We start from the raw sequence: 17,684 nt of genomic DNA, 5'->3' as shown, positions 1-17,684 counted from the left end.
TATTCAGATTGTTCAAATTTATTTTTGTACTGTATATCACATGAGGAAAAACTGTGAAGAACAAAATGTCAAAAATACTTGTATTACTTGGATAGCATATTTTTTTCCATAAGTCTCAAATTGATTTTGAATGATTCGTGCCTTGTAAAAACAAAAGACTGTCATTTCTTTTGTTTCACTTTTAGACTAACTCAAGAAAAGCTGTTCTGTGTTTTGTATAGCATCCCAGACCACAAAGGAATAGTAGCTAATCAAGATGGTGTCATAGCGTGAACAAAAAGTGTTCATGAGAAAATTGACCATGAGATTCTGCTTAAACCTTTAAACTGTTTTGAAGTTTGTGATGCATATCTTGCTGCTTAAGAATTTTGACCGCAGATTCCTTTTTCAAACAGGCTTCCAACTATCTCTGGTGATGGCCATAATATATTTTGCAAACTTAAACAGTAGGTTATTTTTTTTTAGATTTTCACAAAAGAAAAATTCTACATTTACTTGAAAAACCTAACTTACATGATCAGTATGCAGTAATATACATATACACTTAATATACCATATATAATATGAAACTACAGTACATTTAAAAGCAAATAAATATAGTTCAACATTTGGAGTTTGACAGACTGTTGCAAACTGAAATTCTAATCATCCTTTTTCAGATTGGAGAAGATAATACTTGCACTGAGCTTTGACTCCAGTGGCAGTTTTCTCAAGATGATCAGCACCAAACATTTAGAAGATTCCATCTGTTGCTACTGTATGTCTTTTTATCGCAATAATAATTCAGCATGATATACTGGTATTAAACATCTAAAATTAGTATTTCAAAAATTTTAATACACCAACATTTTAATACAGAGAATTAAATTAAAAATACAGTACACTGTGTGCACAGTACTACTACAGTATGTGGGGTATAATCAATATTAGTGAAAGTGACAAAGTACAGCTGGGAGAGAACTGCTGAGGCTGGTTAGGGATAGATTTAGGTTTGCGGGGTAAGACCAACTCCTGGAAGACTTTGATTTCTTTTTACAGTACTTCTGGCTTGGTTTCACTTTAAAATCTGCTGGAGTTTCGTGGCTTACTGAGTTGATAGAGGTGTTGAAATTAGCTTCGTTCGAGCATAAGAAAAAGAAAAGCCATAGTAAATAGCTAATTGAGGTCTGGCTTTAGTAAGTGCAAAGGCCAAATGCGAAAAACCACCATCGAGTAAGTAAAAAGCTAATACATATACTGTAGTACATCCATCTGTTTTCTAACCACTTCTTCCAATTAAGGATATCGTGGTATCACTCTTGTGAGGCAATGCAATGGAAAAGGAATGAGATGAAATACTTCTATTGTTTTTTTTCAGTTTTAGCAGAACTAGTACAATTTATTGAATAAGGGATTTTGAAACACAAAGTATAAAGAACTTCATACAAATTTTCAAAAGGCAACCAAAATTTAAATTTGGATTTCAGCTGTGATGTTTCATGACTTGACGAAAAAAAAAACCCCCGAAAACAGTCTTTCACACACAGAAACAACTCTGTTATACATCTTTCACAATATAATTTACCCAATTAATATAAAAATAATGTACTGTAGGACATTGCAGTTTTATTTTGAAAACTTGTACACATTTTTTTTAAAAACCATACTTTGTTTAATTTGTCACCCTGTATAATAGACACCAAATTATATCATCTGGTGAAACATTTGTAATTGTAGATTTAAAGGTAGTTAAAAATATATATATATACATATCCGGGGTTTCAACAAGGTTCAGGCTAAATATATACAGCATGGCTCTTCAATGATGATGGAAATAAAATAAAGTAAAATGCCTCACAAAGCAAATATAAGGCAAATCCAAGTCTCGTGTTCAAAATCCATTTCAACATGAAGGAAAGGAGACTCGAGGCTCATGATTGTTTACAGGGAAGATCCTTTAGGTGTTTCTTGTTCATCGCTGGTCTGTTGCATGAGCACGTTGCCTCCAGGAATGTTGTGTGGTGACAGATCTGCAGGAGAGGGTGGACCAGCACTTGACACTGGGCTTGAGGGTCCACTGCTCACTGTAAGAAACAGAACACGGCTTCGATTCAACAGAAGATATTAGCATTAGGATCTTGTGTCTGATTCACTGATGGCTCTTTTTGTTTTGTTTTTAAACATCAGCAAGTTTCAATTGCAGGCCTAGGAAAATAGCAGACGTTTTTTTTTTCTCTAAAAATTAGGTCATGCTGGGTGGGATATTTTTTAGCATTATTAGCTGGAATCATTTACAATATCATAATTATGATTATTATACACTACAAAATGTTCTATTCTGTTGAATATTTTTGGGTTATCGTGTTCAATAGCTAGCAGAAATATATGCAGATATGTATATACTGTATATATACAGGTATGTTTTTATATTAATATCAGTTGATAAACTGCAAACTAAATAGACTCTGGGATTAGTGATCTGCATCACCTGTGAACTTTGCTCTAGGGACTGATAAAACTAACATTCAGTGGGTATGATGAATTTATGAATTTATGAAGTGAAATGCACCTTTCTTTGTTTTATACAGTACTTAGCAGAGTTTTACCTGTGAAATAGAATCAACAAAATACAATACTATTGTATGCAAAAAACAATCTAAAATGTGGACATGTTGCTGCATTTGAAAACCAGCAATAAATTCACTTCTACAACTTCTCTCTTTGGCATCAGCTACCTGTTGTGTACAAATTAAAAATGTCTACTTTCCATTCACTTCTACAAGGAAATATACATTTCTTTTGTTTTCTGAACCACATTCTTTATCTACATATTTTCTTCAATAACAATTACAAAGTTATTACTTACTGAATCACAGGGATTGCTTTGTGTATTACACCATTACAGTGCACCTGCTTGGTGTGCAGTCTATGTAGGCTCAGACAGGGTGCGAAATGAATCAAGGCCAGGATTCTGGCACACTTGTCACACATGCTGAAAAATGATCACGCATGTTGGACACCCATGATCTAGATAATAGAGGAACCAGCAGCGTTGAGCTGGTCCCTATGAAAAGTACATTAATTCTCAAATCTTGTGTTTGTGCTACATTTGTGCTGCTGAAGCCAGAGTTTGTCTTGCCTTAGTTTTTAAGATATTAAAAAATTATCTTTTCAAGGGATTGAACCACCAACATTTGGATCAGTTTTTCATACTGATGTCTTTATCACTTAAGCACAATTATAAATGGGTCAATTTTAAAATTACATTAAAAATCAAACGGAAGATTATGCCATTGAAACTGGGTTATGTGGAAAATTACAACCTACAGGTAGACATATAAAAAATAATTCTTACCAACAGATGCCCTGTCTGATGCTTTCTTGCTTGAAGAATGAGAAAAAGGTGAAGGCAGAATCCTTGCTGGGGTGTATGTATTTAAAGATGTTTTCCTACTTGGTACTGTACCATAACCTAATGTAGAGGCTAGAAGAATCCATACAAGAGCAAACAACAAGTTAGTTAGTTAAGCTGAATGCCCCTTGGACAATGGCGGAAAGTTACACTTGTAATCAGAACACAAAGTATCATACGTGCGAGTGATCTCTCATACCTCTCTAATGCCAGCTGCTACATTTGTTGTCACAGCAGTGAAACGAGTATTTAGCAAACCGACGTATTAAAAAAAAGGAATCACACATCTGTAGTTTGTCAGTAATGAGGATAACACATTTTAAAAGTGCAAAATACAGGTGGCCCAAATCCACTCTGAGGCAGCACAAGAGACATCTGGCACAATTATACACATTTGTATTTAATCTATATACAGTTTGTACACACATGGCAGACATACAGATGCACTCTACCTGGGGAAGAGGTTGGTGTTTCCAAAAACGTTTCATTGGATGAAGCAGCGACAGAGGCCAAAAAGTCATCCACTTGTTTAAGGGATAAGGAATTGTGAAGGGTCTCAAGGGGACAGATTGAAGGCACCATGGAATACAATTCAAAACCTAGAAGAAACCATTTCAAGAGATTAGCATGAACTATTTCTTTGATCGACATAAGATGTGAATACTGAATGCAATGTACTGTAATATACTTATTACTGAATGGAGCAGCAAATGAGTCACAACTGTTTATGATACAGTATGTGAACACAAATGTCAGATGCTACACACTCTAGTACATTACAGAATGGGATGCTTTTCAGAGATTCTGGTTGGTGTAGGTAGGTACCATGGAAGCAAATGAATCACATCAAGGTTGCCCCAAGCTATAATAATACTGTATTAAGGTGGTTTTAATACTACTCCGTATTAAAGGCAGTTTAAATATATGAAAATCCTTACTTACCTTAAATGTGTTAAATCTGACCATTTTTTCTTTCTAATTCCCATGTAATTAATTTTTTTTCGTTAAAAGATTCTTAGATACCAGAACTTGGAGAAATTAAAGAAAACTTTAAGCTATGTATAGCAAAGAAGGCCCACAGGAACCATAATACAGTAGGTCAAATGGACCCCTTAACCTGAATGAAGGTAAGAGAGGAAAACTGACAGGGCAGAACATTAGAACAGTTATATAGCTTAAAGTATAAAATATGTATATATTTAAATTGTGCTGCAGTATAATCTTTAAATCATATAAATAAACATTATTTTAGATATGATCATACAGCCACTTTTTTCTGTTAAAAATGCAAACTCAGTTACAAAGCTTCAAACTAAATTAAATTTTTAATACAGTTACCATATTCTAATTATCAAGAGCTGATAGGAATTAAACTGGGAATATAAAAACTAAAAAATGAAGTTATTTTTGTAGCCATCACTCTTGTATAAAAAGTGACCAAACCCATTTTTGCACTGTAATCTTTACTTTTACTTTCTAATTCCCCATACTGAGTTGCTCCTAATGCCACCTGATGTGCATTCTGGCAATTGCCTAAAGAATCTCTTTTATTAACTGATACTGCCAATGCAATCTGAAGGATTTGGCAAGAGGAAAGTCTAGCTATCTGCAATAAGAAACAACGAGGAAATGTTCATTACTTCTTGCCATTCGATCATGATAATTTATATCATTGGTTCCCCTGGAAATTTGGTAACAGATTTCTTTGAAAAGCTTGTCACAGGTATGGGTTTTCACAGAAAGCTCATTTTGAGCTTGTAGCTGCTGTGATTACCCTAAGATACTACTCTTTTCACTATAATTTACAAGGGTGCAGTTTAAATGTATATTTGTGAATGGGTGCCTAATACATTGCAAAACCAACCTGCTCCTGACTGATTCTAAAACATCCAAGATTACCAAGCATTTTTGGAATAAGTGTCAGAAAAAACAATTTACAAAGCAGATTACTTCTGCAATTAAGGCTTAGTTATTGCAGCAAGAAAGAACTAGAAATTCAGAGAGCAGACAATTCATTAGTTTGTTTACAGGAGCAGTATTATATCCTACATATTTTATTCTGGACTTAACACTCAGGATTTTATTACAAGTGACCTAAAACACTGGTATGTTTCTCATTAAAAGTAATGTGCTGCGTATTCCCGTTGACATATACTGACCATTTGTATTGCGACTCAACACAAGGCCTTTTGAAGTCTGCAAAACTTGTTCTTCATACTATGTCAGCTATTGTTTTTAGCAAACTAAAAGGAGGGATATGCCACTGCATGTATTTTCTGGTGTGAAAATAAATTATACAGTATATTGCTTTCAAGAACTGTGTTAAAATCAGGTCTTAGTTATATTTAAGTTTTTAGTGTACTGTATTTTCATCATATTAAAGCTTAATGATAGACATTATAACATGTTTGTATTCTGTGATGGTATAGGTCACTTTGCCTTTCAAGATACAAAAAAACTTTTGGGAACATTGTACTATTTCCATGGAAGACAAATACATGCAAGCAAACAAGCTTATTACATAAAAACACAATTCAGTGTAAACCCATTCATTTAATTTTCAACACTGAAAAAAGCATATTTATACAAGAAGAAATAAACAGGAATTGTAGCTAAGATGGAGACGTGTTTTGACCAGCAACATTAAAATGATTTAGATAATTATTGTAGTCCGAAACAATTATAAAAATACAAGATGCAGAAGTGTTTAATGTCTCTGCAATAGAGCAAAAAACAATAGATTGAGAACTAATTATAAGTTAAGTCTAAGTACCTTTTATAAGTATCGAGTAAAAGTACCAAGTACCTTTATATGTTACAATATTTCTACAAACCTACAGATAATAAGAAAAGTTATTTTTTCAATGACTATACAAAGGTAAAACATGTTTTCAATATTTTTTTACTTACTGATTAAGGACACACATGTAGAGTTCACAAGTCCTCTCCCCTATTGTACTTCTACTTGACAAATATTTGCCTTAACCTTCTCATGCCAATAAAAAAAAAAATACAGCACTTCTGTTGACCTGCTAAGAGATCTTTTTAATGTGGTTCATTAATTCTTTTAACCAAATGTACATTGGTACCAGTTATGTCACCAAAAAGAGTATAGCTTTAATATTGTGTATTTAAAGTACAGTAAATCTTGAGCAGTTGACATGCAAATCCTCTTAAGGTATTTACAAGAGCATGGAATAATGCTGAAAGGGTTTACACAAAAAATAAGCTGCCTGGCCTCAAGCACAAGCCTAAAGCAACATACCACTGAGGTCTACATATTCCAGGGAGGTAACAGACAAACACCTGATCAGGTGTGGCTGCTCTAGGTCGAGGCCCAAAAAATAGGGTAAGGCACTCTCACACGACACTTGTTTCACCATTTTCCCTTTATTAAAGGTACGAGGAGAGGAAGAGAGGTCTGCGGAAGGGGTTAAGGAGAGGGGATCAGATAAAGTAGAAAAAAGAAAAAGGCAGCTGTAATTTAAAAGAAACAATAGTTTAGAAATTTACCCACTGAACGTAACAATCAACACTTACCACACAACATACTGGAAAACACTGAGGCATTTAGAAATGCAGATTAAAAAACAAAAACAAAAATGTATGAAAGTATGATGCCCAACAAACCTTTCTTATAAGACTATGCAAACAATGAAAAACTGCTATTTTTATAATAGTTTACTACATCTAAAGGATATATATGAAAGCTGTACACAACAGGTTTTATCCACAAACCTCGCAGGAACAATGAAGTAAACAGCTGAACATTTGCTCTTTTAAAATACCACACCTTTTCCACAAGCACTTTTATAAAATGTACTTTACAAAAATTTTAAAAATACAAGGCCCCATTCAATTATCTTTGTTAGTTTACAAAAGTACACATATATACCTATAATTACAACATTTAAAGATACAATATACTTTGTTTATCCTAAGCATTAAATTAATATACAGTATGGCTATGAGACTTCAACACTACTCATCTAGCAGTTAAATCTGTATCAGCCCTCTATACTTTTCCAACAATCGGATGATAATATTGTAGATTATAGTCACTTACTTAGTTTCTTTATATAATCACAATGTAATCTAATCTTCAGTTTAAATCTAACATTACCTTGATATTTCGCCTTTCTTTACCTACGAGTTGTTTCAATCATTTAAATTATGTAACACTCACCCACATAATCATTTTTAATTCTAAATCTAGTAGTTTACACTACAGGTCATCGAGGAATATTTGTTGAAACGCACACATCAATTAAAGATGTTTACAACTAAACTTTGTGAAAGGACTTTTTGAAACTGGTATTCATTATAATATAATTATTAACTCCACTGCTCTTTTTATGTTCAATCTGGATATTAAACTCAATTTTAATTGCATTCTTTAAACTGTGGGCTGCTTACTAAATTATTATTATACCATAAAAGATTTTACACATGAAAACAGACCAAGAAGTGGATTTAAAACATGTGTGGCTTGGAACTCACCTATCACTAGTGAAATTCAGACTAAGGCTAATAGACTTCTGCTATAGCTTAATGAAAAACAGCACCATCCAAACACTGTAGTGGTGCAGGACTACCAGGCCATCGCCAGACCTCCTTCAGGACAGCCCTAAGGCTACTGTTCTTTGACTGCCGACTCCTTGAAACAGCTGAAAGGCTTTGATTTTCTTTCTTTGTATTACAGACTCTCCTCCTGGACAGGGTCCATGAAGGAAAAGGAAAACTCTTCTGCTGACGTCTGGGTGACTCTACCACAGCACAGTTTAAATAGTGTTGTATTTTTGAGAAAGATACCTCATCTCACATCAGCCATATCAATAGCCTTCCAGGACTGAAAGTAAAGGCATACGGTATATTATGACTAGCGCATATGTTCTATTCTGATTAACTTTGACATAGCCTGATGTGATTATAGCTTTTCTTCAGCTCCAGTACATGTATGACTTCATTCTTAAATATAATATAAATATAAAGCAAATATTTACATTTCACAAAGTTTCATGTACTGCATTTTTATTTTCTGACAGAAGATTAGTTTCTGACATACAAGCAGCAGGCTGTGCTCATTGTGAGATACAGGGTACCTACTGTAAATAATCCTTTTTTTTTTCACCTGTCCACTTCTACATGTTCAAGAATATTTAAGAAAACTTGAAAAAAAATTCAAAGCAACCAAAAGAGCTCAAAGATCACAGTTGCCGGAGCTCACTTTCACACAAGTGGAAATGCAGCTACCTTGCTCATCTCTTTCCTTTCCCACTGTGATCCCTGCATGATTACTGCTCTACTGTGGCCTAACATCCCATGAGTACCTTGTCCCCAACCTTCCAGTGCTACGTAGTTTAACTATGCCAAACATGCTTACCTTTTTCTGTAAAGATGCAAACATAATCATCTAAAAAGACGTCTCTATCCCGATTCAAAATTTAGGAACCTATCGCAACTCCAGTGTTTTTTTGAGCCGTACTAAAAATCTGCATGGTACAGTATATACTGTACTGTATGATATACTGTACTTCAGCTGTCCCAATGGCCATGGTCAAATGGTCATTCCTGATGGTAGTTGTGCAGGGGTTAGAGGAGGACTGATGGACGGAATCTTCACACCCACAAAAAAAAAGTGATGAAGCAAGGGAGAATTCTTTTAAACAACAAAAGCAAACATACCATTGGTTGGGTGTCGAGCAAATGAGATAGAAAATCGTTTTACAGCAGAACCACGTGTGGCGTCTGAGAAAGAGAAAAACAGGTATCTGAAATTTAAAACAGCTAGCTACCAGAAAAAGACAAGAAAGGGAAGAAGACAGAAAAAAAAAGTAATGGACGAGGTAGCATGCAGGAAAAAGGAAGGATAAAGTAAAAGGGAGTAGTTAAGGTGTAAAGGCTGTCAGCCAAAGCAAGGAGCAACAAACTAAATCACCATTGTTTAATGTGGAGTGCTAAGTGAAACGTTAAGGTGTGTACTGCTTGGGAATTAAGAGAAAAGTGCAAACTCTGTGATCCCTGTTAGGTAAACCTTTCGAAATCCTGGAAGTCAGAATCATGGACAAGTCTCTCAAATGGCAAGCAGAAATGCATCTTGCCTTCTGCAGAAAAAGACTCGGCTGCTACCATTCAAGTTTCCCCGTTGAGATTGTTAGAAAATTAAACACCACATTTGTCTGCAAGCAATATCTAGTATTGCTGAAAATTATTTCTCTACCTAAGCATAAGAATTAGTCAAAAATCAAAATGACAAATGTAGTTACATTAAATAAAGAAGTGATTCACACAACAACAAAGTTCAAGGAATCCTGGAGTTTTTGTGGGGTATTTTCAGACGGCGCTCGATAGGATTTTTTTTTTAGACGTTTTCTAATCTGGAAAAGTAACGTCCGGGCAGATTTATTTTTACAATCACAACACCCGCTTGTGGATGCAAACACCATTCCGAACAGGTGAAAATAACTATTTACACATGGGAACTGCAAGCAAGTGCTAAGAAAGTGTTCAAACTACCTTAGGACAGAAAACAACAGGTCAGACTCGCCCATAATGTAAAGAATATGTGTCCTCCACCACAACCCTCCCCCTAGACTAAGGTTATGCCTGTCTGATTGTGACAATAGTAAGGTCCTGCTTCACCCAAATAAATGAGTCTTGCCATGTAAGTGGACAACTCGAATTTCATTGACATCTTCATTGAACAAACTTTCCTTATTTTAGTAGCAAGATTCCAGCCAGACACCCACAGTGCAGAGCTTCAATTTAAGGCTGGTTGGTTGGTCAGTCCATCAATGTCAATAAATAAAATGGATAGACATGTGCTTCAAATGTATTTGCGCTCTATGAACATACAAGGGTAAAGCCAATAAGCAAAGTGTGTTTAGCAGAACATCCGGTCTAAGGTACGGTGCAAACATTTCCAGAACTGAGAGAGTACATACAGTACATAAATGGATTTTACCACAACCTTTGCAACAAGATCTAGACACCTGCAAATAATTCAAATCATTTATAAACCTCAGCTTAAAAATCTTGCTGATGCCTAAGGCTGAATGAATATGTTGAATTACTTGTCCTAGCCACAGAATAAACACAAAACAGAAAAAGAGTTCAGCTTGTCTGTTAATGTACAATTGCTGCACTCTGACTAAGAAAACCGTTGCAGGCAATAGTTATCAGCTCAAATTTATACAAGAAGTATGGCAATAAAAATAAGCTTTACAAAAATACATGACATTTCTTTTTGTAAAGCTGTAATCACATAAAATTCCAGGATTCCTTTCCAGAAAATAGCTACAGGTTCATCTTTTGATGATGTGTGTGCGTGTTTGCACATACCATCTAAGAAGCCAGAAGAAGTCAGCTTTTTACGGTGAGCACGAGCATAATCCTGTAGGTTAGGTGCACTGGAAGACCCCCCGAGCACCACCGTGCTAAACAGCCCAGCACAATGAGACCCTAATAGGAGTTAGAGAAAACACATACAACAACCACATACTCTAAAATTTAGAAGAGGAAATGCATGCAGCATGCATTTATATTATGTAGGTTCTTGCCACAGAGACTTTGTGCAGCCTAATGCAGTGTCACATAATGCTTGTAATGTCACTTGGTAGATGATGAAAAATCTCCTTAACAGAATAACCACTAAAGAAAGCTTTATGTTGGCACCAAAAGCTTCTGAGGCATGGCTATGGTAGACTAAAATGTATAGACCTGCCAAAAATTCATATTTTCTTGCTAGTCTAAATTAAAAGTAGCTTTCCCGACCCCCTTTGCAGTTTTATTTTGCTAGCTGGGTGGGGGAAGTGAGGGTGTTCAGTTTTTTCACTTCTTGCTTTCTCCTGGGAGGACATTTTTGGGGGAGCTTAAAATTAAGTGACAATTTTTTTCGTTTCTGTTTAGAAATACAGAATGACTTCTTATATTAAAAATGTGAAATGACATACGTTTTTATCCGATTTTGGTCCTAATGCTGGTATCAGTCTAATATTTGCACGAGTAGCCTACTGCAAAATGTTCCCTACAGTTTAATTAGTAAGCAGATAGATTTGCTGATTGTTTCAGAACTACTGTACTGTTCCTCAGGACAACAAAATACTCAGCTAAAGTAAAGTATATTATCATATAAATGCCTGGTACTGAATTTGGTATTTGTGTTAAATTTGCTAAAATAAGAATCTGTAGAAGCCAACATGTGAAAAGGCATGTTTTTACCAACTATAAAAACAGAAAATGGTATGGCCATTCACTGCTTGAGCAGTGACAATTAAAGTTCTTGCTACTGGCATAATTGCAGCCAGCCTGTCTTTGAAATAAGTGGCCTGGAAAATGAGAAGGTCTACTTCAGAAATCAACAGATTATTCCATAGACATCAGGAAACTGACTCTGTGAAGGCCAGGCCATGTCCTGCAAGGGAGATGGTAACCACAGTGTCTTAGGACTATCACTTCCACATCTAAAACATTTCCATCACTCAATCGTTTTGAGAGTGCAGTGCTATTGCACAGTACAGGCATTCACAGGAAGCACCAGCCAATTTGGTGACTGACTGTAGTTGACCATCGGCATGAAACTTTTCTCCATATTTATAAGCCATTCTTTGGTAACACTGACAGCAGAGAGAAAATATGAATGAATCCTGTTGGCCAGAAAACATCTGATGTGCTGGCCGAGAAAGTGATAGACTGAATAAATAACAATCTTCCCTAAACATTCTTGATGGAAGACAACTATTGTGTTCTTCTTCAAACCCACTGGTGGGTTGGTGGAAGTGCCATGATCTAGTTGAATCTTCTTTAAAGTAAGGATGCCATTGGTGTTGACTGAGGCCAACCTTATTTCTCAGCAACACATAAACACAGTCCTTGATTCAGCGGATTTGGTGTTCCTGCAAGCCAATCGACAACTGTCGAAAAGAAAAATCACAAACTGCAAGGATCACAATCCCACATCATCAAAGTTGTTGTGGCCAACTTCTTATCCTGAGTCCAGTAGAACATCAATGGTACTACCTTGTTGGTAATAAGTAATAATTGTGAATACCATCAACAGGACACAACTTTGCCTAGTGACTGAAGCAGCACAGAAAAGAGAACTGGACATCCCACAGCTGTCTATCCCGAGACTGATCCGTTCTATGCTTCAATGGTGTTGGGAATCTGTTACTGCAAGTGATCTGTTACTGTATATACAACAATCAGTGCATCATCATCATCATGGCATTGATTTAGTCTCCACTGAACCTTGATTCACTGTTTAAGATGACTTGGCTTCACTGCTGGCAAATCTACCTTAGGTAATTTAGTCCAGCCTCCAACATACCGGTGATACAAAGCATTATTCTCTTGATAAGTGGAGCATTTTGGTCCCTTTCTATGTTTTGTCTTCTTGATCATTCTTCATCAGGACTGACATTTAACAGTGTTGATTCACCTCATGAACTGTGCCATGTTCTCTCACTAATGAGGCTATTTAGCTATTGGAAATCTCTAATGGTCAATTAATCAAAATAACTCCAAAAACATTTTAGCTACGTAAGAATTCCAAATATTGTATTTTTCTGAAAAAAAAAACTCTGAAATAAAATCGCTACTAGCTCTTTTAATGCTCACCTATTATCTAAGAAACAATTATAATAATTGCATTTTTAGTTTTCACATACAGTATTTGTGTTTGTAATTACATTTTGTCTGGATTCAGATGTCTGGACATTTATTGAAATGTGCAATTCTAACATACTGTACAGTATATACTGTATATGTGTGTGTATAACATTGTATATTTTTGTATGATTTATGTAATATAACACAAGCATTTAAAGTTTATTATTCTTTAGAGTTCCTTAAGGGATCACTTGTGGGATTCTACATGGGATTCTAACTGTACCTGGCAAATTCAATAAAATGCAATCAAATCAAGAAAAAAGCCCATTCGAAAGGCAAGTGAATAAGCTAAACTGTCCATACTTCCTAATTAGTTACATGCAAGGGTTTATTTGCTGGAGACCAAAGAAATTGAGTTACAACTTTCAACTAAACTAAATGAAAAAGAACTTCTTAAAATGTATTGCTGTAGGGCATATGATCAAAATGATTGAATTTAATCAACAATACACTGTATTAGTACTAGGTAAGAACTACTGTGGTGTCCTTGACCAAGGTGCTTCACTTTAGATTGCTAGATATCGTTTTGCCTAGTTTGGTTGCCATTTGGTGCTGATTCTGCAACAATGGACATTACTAGCATGTGTGAAATTTGTTGTCTTAGCTGCAGTTTATGGTCCAAAATGTGGCAAAAACCTTTTCTTAAATGATTTACATTATTAATCATACAGCATACATTTATTTTATTTCAGTGAGCATCGCAAAATACATTTAGTAATACACAGTAAATTGTCAGCCATAAATAGCAGGTTTTGATAGGAGAATTAACATTACAAGCAAAAATAGCACTGCAGATTGGCAAGATACGAAACAAAACAGCAAAGAATTAATATCTGATTCTGACAATAACAGTACTTAATCACAACCTTGGACTTCAAAACTGTCTCTCAATTAACTTACATTAATTATAAATCACTGAAGAAGACCCAAAGAACAACTGAAATGCTGTATAATTTAAGTGTGCAGAAACGTGTCTAGCATGGGAATAGATTTTATTAAAAAAATTATGTTGTCAAACATTTTACCAGTCACTCTCAAATGAATGTCTGTTTTATACTGTCTCCAATTACGATTGAAAAGTACATAAAATATACAGATACAGTAGACTGTAGTATCACTACAGACACCATTTAAAAAAAAACTATTGATAGAATTTAAACCAAACACAAAGAGAATTATGCACCCTAAACCCATTACAGCAAACAATACTTACCCATGCCACAGTGCTTCTGTTCAGAATGCAGTCTGCCAACTCTTGTGTGGCTGTTGTTCTCAGACAACACCTGTACAAGAAAAATCAGAGAATATTACATCATTTTAGTAAACCACTCTAGGAGTAGATGTCTACAACTTTATACAGAGGCCTGTCCAGACAGACAAATGTTAATATGCAGCAGAAAGGATGTTAGTGCAGTGATACAAGAAAACGAAAACCCCAAAAAAAAGGAGACAAGATTTCATGCAACATCCCCAAGACTGAAGATAGTCCATTCCATGTATGAGATCCTTGCAATTAAACAGAGCAAACTGACATCAAGGATGAAAAGGATGCAGGTAGAAGGAGACACGAGACAACTTTATGCATTTATGAGCCAGGTTTAGTGAGCAACTTTTACCATATATTTACTGCACCTGTCTCAAAAAAGAACAAAAAAAAACAAGACAAGTTTTTACAGTAGGTAATAGCACTGTTTCATAAAGGTGCCATTTAGAAGAAATGTTAAACAGAAGAGATCCTGGTTTGTGCCAGACGTCAGTGCAGGATCATACTATACATGAGTACTGAGGTTCATGGCTGTTGAATATACATGTAAGTCTTGAACTGATGAAACTGTACCCATATTCCACATCTGAAGATGGGATTCACAGCTTACCTGTAAGCACTACTATAAGAGGCAACCGTGATGATTTAAGGTGCCTAAACACCACAGAACAAAGGACGTGGTATAAGATTAAACTGTGCTTTACCTCAATCATAATGGCGCATATTGGGTGTAACAAATTAAAATCCAAACATTTTCACATACTGAAAATACAGAAATAGGGAACATTACCAAGAAAAGAGAACTGTACTATTCATTGCAGAATACAGTAGTTTGGCTTTTTTTGCTTCTTGGAATTTCTAATCTGCCTTATGCAGCATGGCACACTGCTCAGGTGAAGTGGAATCAAACGTGTCCTTGTCTGGATGCTGCACTTACGTTATATAACGTATAACGTCATATAACGTTCAGTGTAGAGGCACCATTAATTCATTCACAAGTGATGTGACATCCCCAGGAAGCAGAACCTCCTGAAAGAAAATCCTAATCACCCTACAACTTCTTCTACAAATTAGGCTCACCCACAGGTTAACCTTTGGGACAAAAGACTATTTTCAGGCTTAAACAATTTTATCTCAAAGTGAAAAGGGTCCAGGATCAAACATGGCACACATGGACAAAAAAGAAAAACAGACACACAGAACTCACATGCATGCATTTTACATATGTAGTTTAGATTTGCAGGCTGCAAAGAACTATTGCAAAAGGGAGCTGATTTCCTTGGGACAAAACCCATTTCCCAAAGTGATTTCCCTTTTAATTAAATTGTGAGAATAAAGGTTAGATTACATGCTACTGTATGTTAATTGGAAAAAGGTTAAATGAAACACAGACATATATGGCTGAAAAAGAAGAAAAGGCTCTTCCCAACTTACAAACCAGAATAAAAACAGTGAATTTAGAGAAAAGTAGCATTTAATATTGGCAAAGCAGCACTATAACTGAGTTCTGGCAAATGTTAAGCACCAGGCCACTAACAATAATGAAAAACACCCCACCCCCAAAAAAGGTTTAAATGTCTGATTTACCAATTGAATTCTTAGTACTGTAGAAACTGACAATTGTGTACAGTAAGTCTCAAAGGACATCTAATGCATGTATTTGTCTAGACTGATCTGGCACCTACAAGTTTCCTATCTAGGTGACATTTTATCATTAAAACATACAGTTTATAATCAAAATCAAAAAGATGAATAGTTCTCCTCTGTATTAACGTAAATTATAGAATTCAGTTCAGACATCTATCAAAAGACATTCATTATCACAAAAAACATGGAAGTAAAACTTCATGTTTTTCATGAGAATGTTGCCAGTTATTGATTAGAAGAATTCAGACAAAGTCAGTCTGGTTACAGCATAGTACACTGTAAGTAAAAAGGGTCTTTCAGTGAAGAGGGTCAATTTGTCTGTTTGGTACAAAACTGATAAGCTTCCTTATGTCAGAGCTGCTTATGAGAAAGACTGGAGCTCTAAGTATAAAGAAACTTAAATGGAGTTAAACACCAGGTGATTTTTAACAGTTTTTAAATGATCAAATATAAAACAAGTTTATAGATTACACAAAACAAAAGGAACAAAACACTGAAAGGGGTGATTTAGAAGTAAAATCCTTAAACACAAGGTGTGAAACCTAATTAAATAAATTAAATTTTATATAGCAATAAGAGTCTTCACCTGGCAAGACATGAAACCCATTTTTACTGATTGACAGCTTTAGTAAGACCCCTTCTGAGTCACTATTAAAACATCACTCATCAGTAGCTCAAGTAAATCACTACTCCTTGACCTTCTATCACCTAAGATAACCTTACGAATGCATGAAAATTGAAGCATTTAAGTTTTTTAAGTTTATTGTGTGAAACAAACAGTACTAAAATTTCCCTGCAGTCAAGGTGCCCTTTTTGACTGTTGTAATGTATTTGATACGCATAACAAAATGTCTGATGTTTTAATAATGAATAAATTTTAAAAACCTGTTGCCATGAGCCAAAAATAGTGGATGTGAAAGCCAGTGATTTGGGGGAGACAGGGGAGGAAGTTATTTGATCCCCTGATCTGCGTCTTCGACGCCCAGTACCCACACCACAGGTGTAATGAATCCAGGTACCAATTGACTCAGGGCTAGACACACTCAGGGGGCTCTCTTCCTGGAAGTGAGAAAGGGGGTAAAAACAGCAAAGTCATGCAACGTTAGCAACAATCCAGCTAAGTGCTTCATCAACATTCAGCAGTGTGACCTTGCTTTTCAAATACTAATAATTTACTTTAGTCAGCTGTTTCATTATATTCCTTCTGAAATCGGGATTATGGTACAAAAATGCTATCTGGATATAAATTACTTTCATGTTGTTAAAGATTTGCTCTACACAAATTAATCTGACAGATACTGACATTGCCATTTTAAAGTAGTGATTCTTGTATAGTTCTGGATTGAGCCCAGACGCAATAAGAGAGCAAGATGTTTTCATTATATACTAAACTGTAGAAGAAGCTAGAAGGTGCCTACAAAACACTATGACTAAATTACATACAAAAGGCGAGATTTCAAGTTCAGTAAAACTTGGTTACAACTTTCTCAGTTGTGCTGATGTAAAAACCTTTGGAAATATTCAGAAAGCACGACAGTAGCACAGAAATGACAGCTATAATGATAACCTATCTTTATTTACATTAAACATATACAATAATATTTGTATTTCTTCTGGTAGAGCTCACTCTCCTTGCCTTAATTGGCTAAAATCACTTTAACAAAAGACAGGCACCATGTCAATAGAATTGAGGATTACAGTTCTTTTTTGGTA

At 35.3% G+C, this 17,684-nt stretch overlaps 1 protein-coding gene across 11 annotated transcripts in view; it reads right to left on the bottom strand.

The window, feature by feature from the left end:
- Window positions 1–816: 816 nt before the first annotated feature.
- Window positions 817–17,684, bottom strand: part of ppip5k2 (diphosphoinositol pentakisphosphate kinase 2) — a 51,357-nt gene continuing 34,489 nt past the window's right edge. The window contains exons 25-32 of one of the 11 annotated variants that reach the window (XM_088629977.1): window positions 16,857–17,030; window positions 14,274–14,343; window positions 10,733–10,852; window positions 9,077–9,139; window positions 6,657–6,812; window positions 3,844–3,990; window positions 3,335–3,463; window positions 817–2,063 (exon numbers count right to left, since the gene is read on the bottom strand). In XM_088629977.1, coding sequence (XP_088486103.1) covers window positions 1,921–2,063; window positions 3,335–3,463; window positions 3,844–3,990; window positions 6,657–6,812; window positions 9,077–9,139; window positions 10,733–10,852; window positions 14,274–14,343; window positions 16,857–17,030 — 1,002 coding nt within the window. In that variant the 3' untranslated portion in view covers window positions 817–1,920. Of the gene's footprint in view, window positions 2,064–3,334; window positions 3,464–3,843; window positions 3,991–6,656; window positions 6,869–9,076; window positions 9,140–10,732; window positions 10,853–14,273; window positions 14,344–16,856; window positions 17,031–17,684 lie in introns of those variants that run through there. The other 10 variants (XM_088629981.1, XM_088629980.1, XM_088629979.1 and 7 more) reach the window with 10 other exon arrangements.

The sequence above is a fragment of the Lepisosteus platostomus genome, chromosome 4 (genome assembly GCF_059453375.1).
Source record: "Lepisosteus platostomus isolate fLepPlt1 chromosome 4, fLepPlt1.hap1, whole genome shotgun sequence".
Classification (NCBI taxonomy): Eukaryota; Metazoa; Chordata; class Actinopteri; order Semionotiformes; family Lepisosteidae; genus Lepisosteus; species Lepisosteus platostomus.
This window is presented reverse-complemented; position numbering and strand designations above follow the sequence as displayed.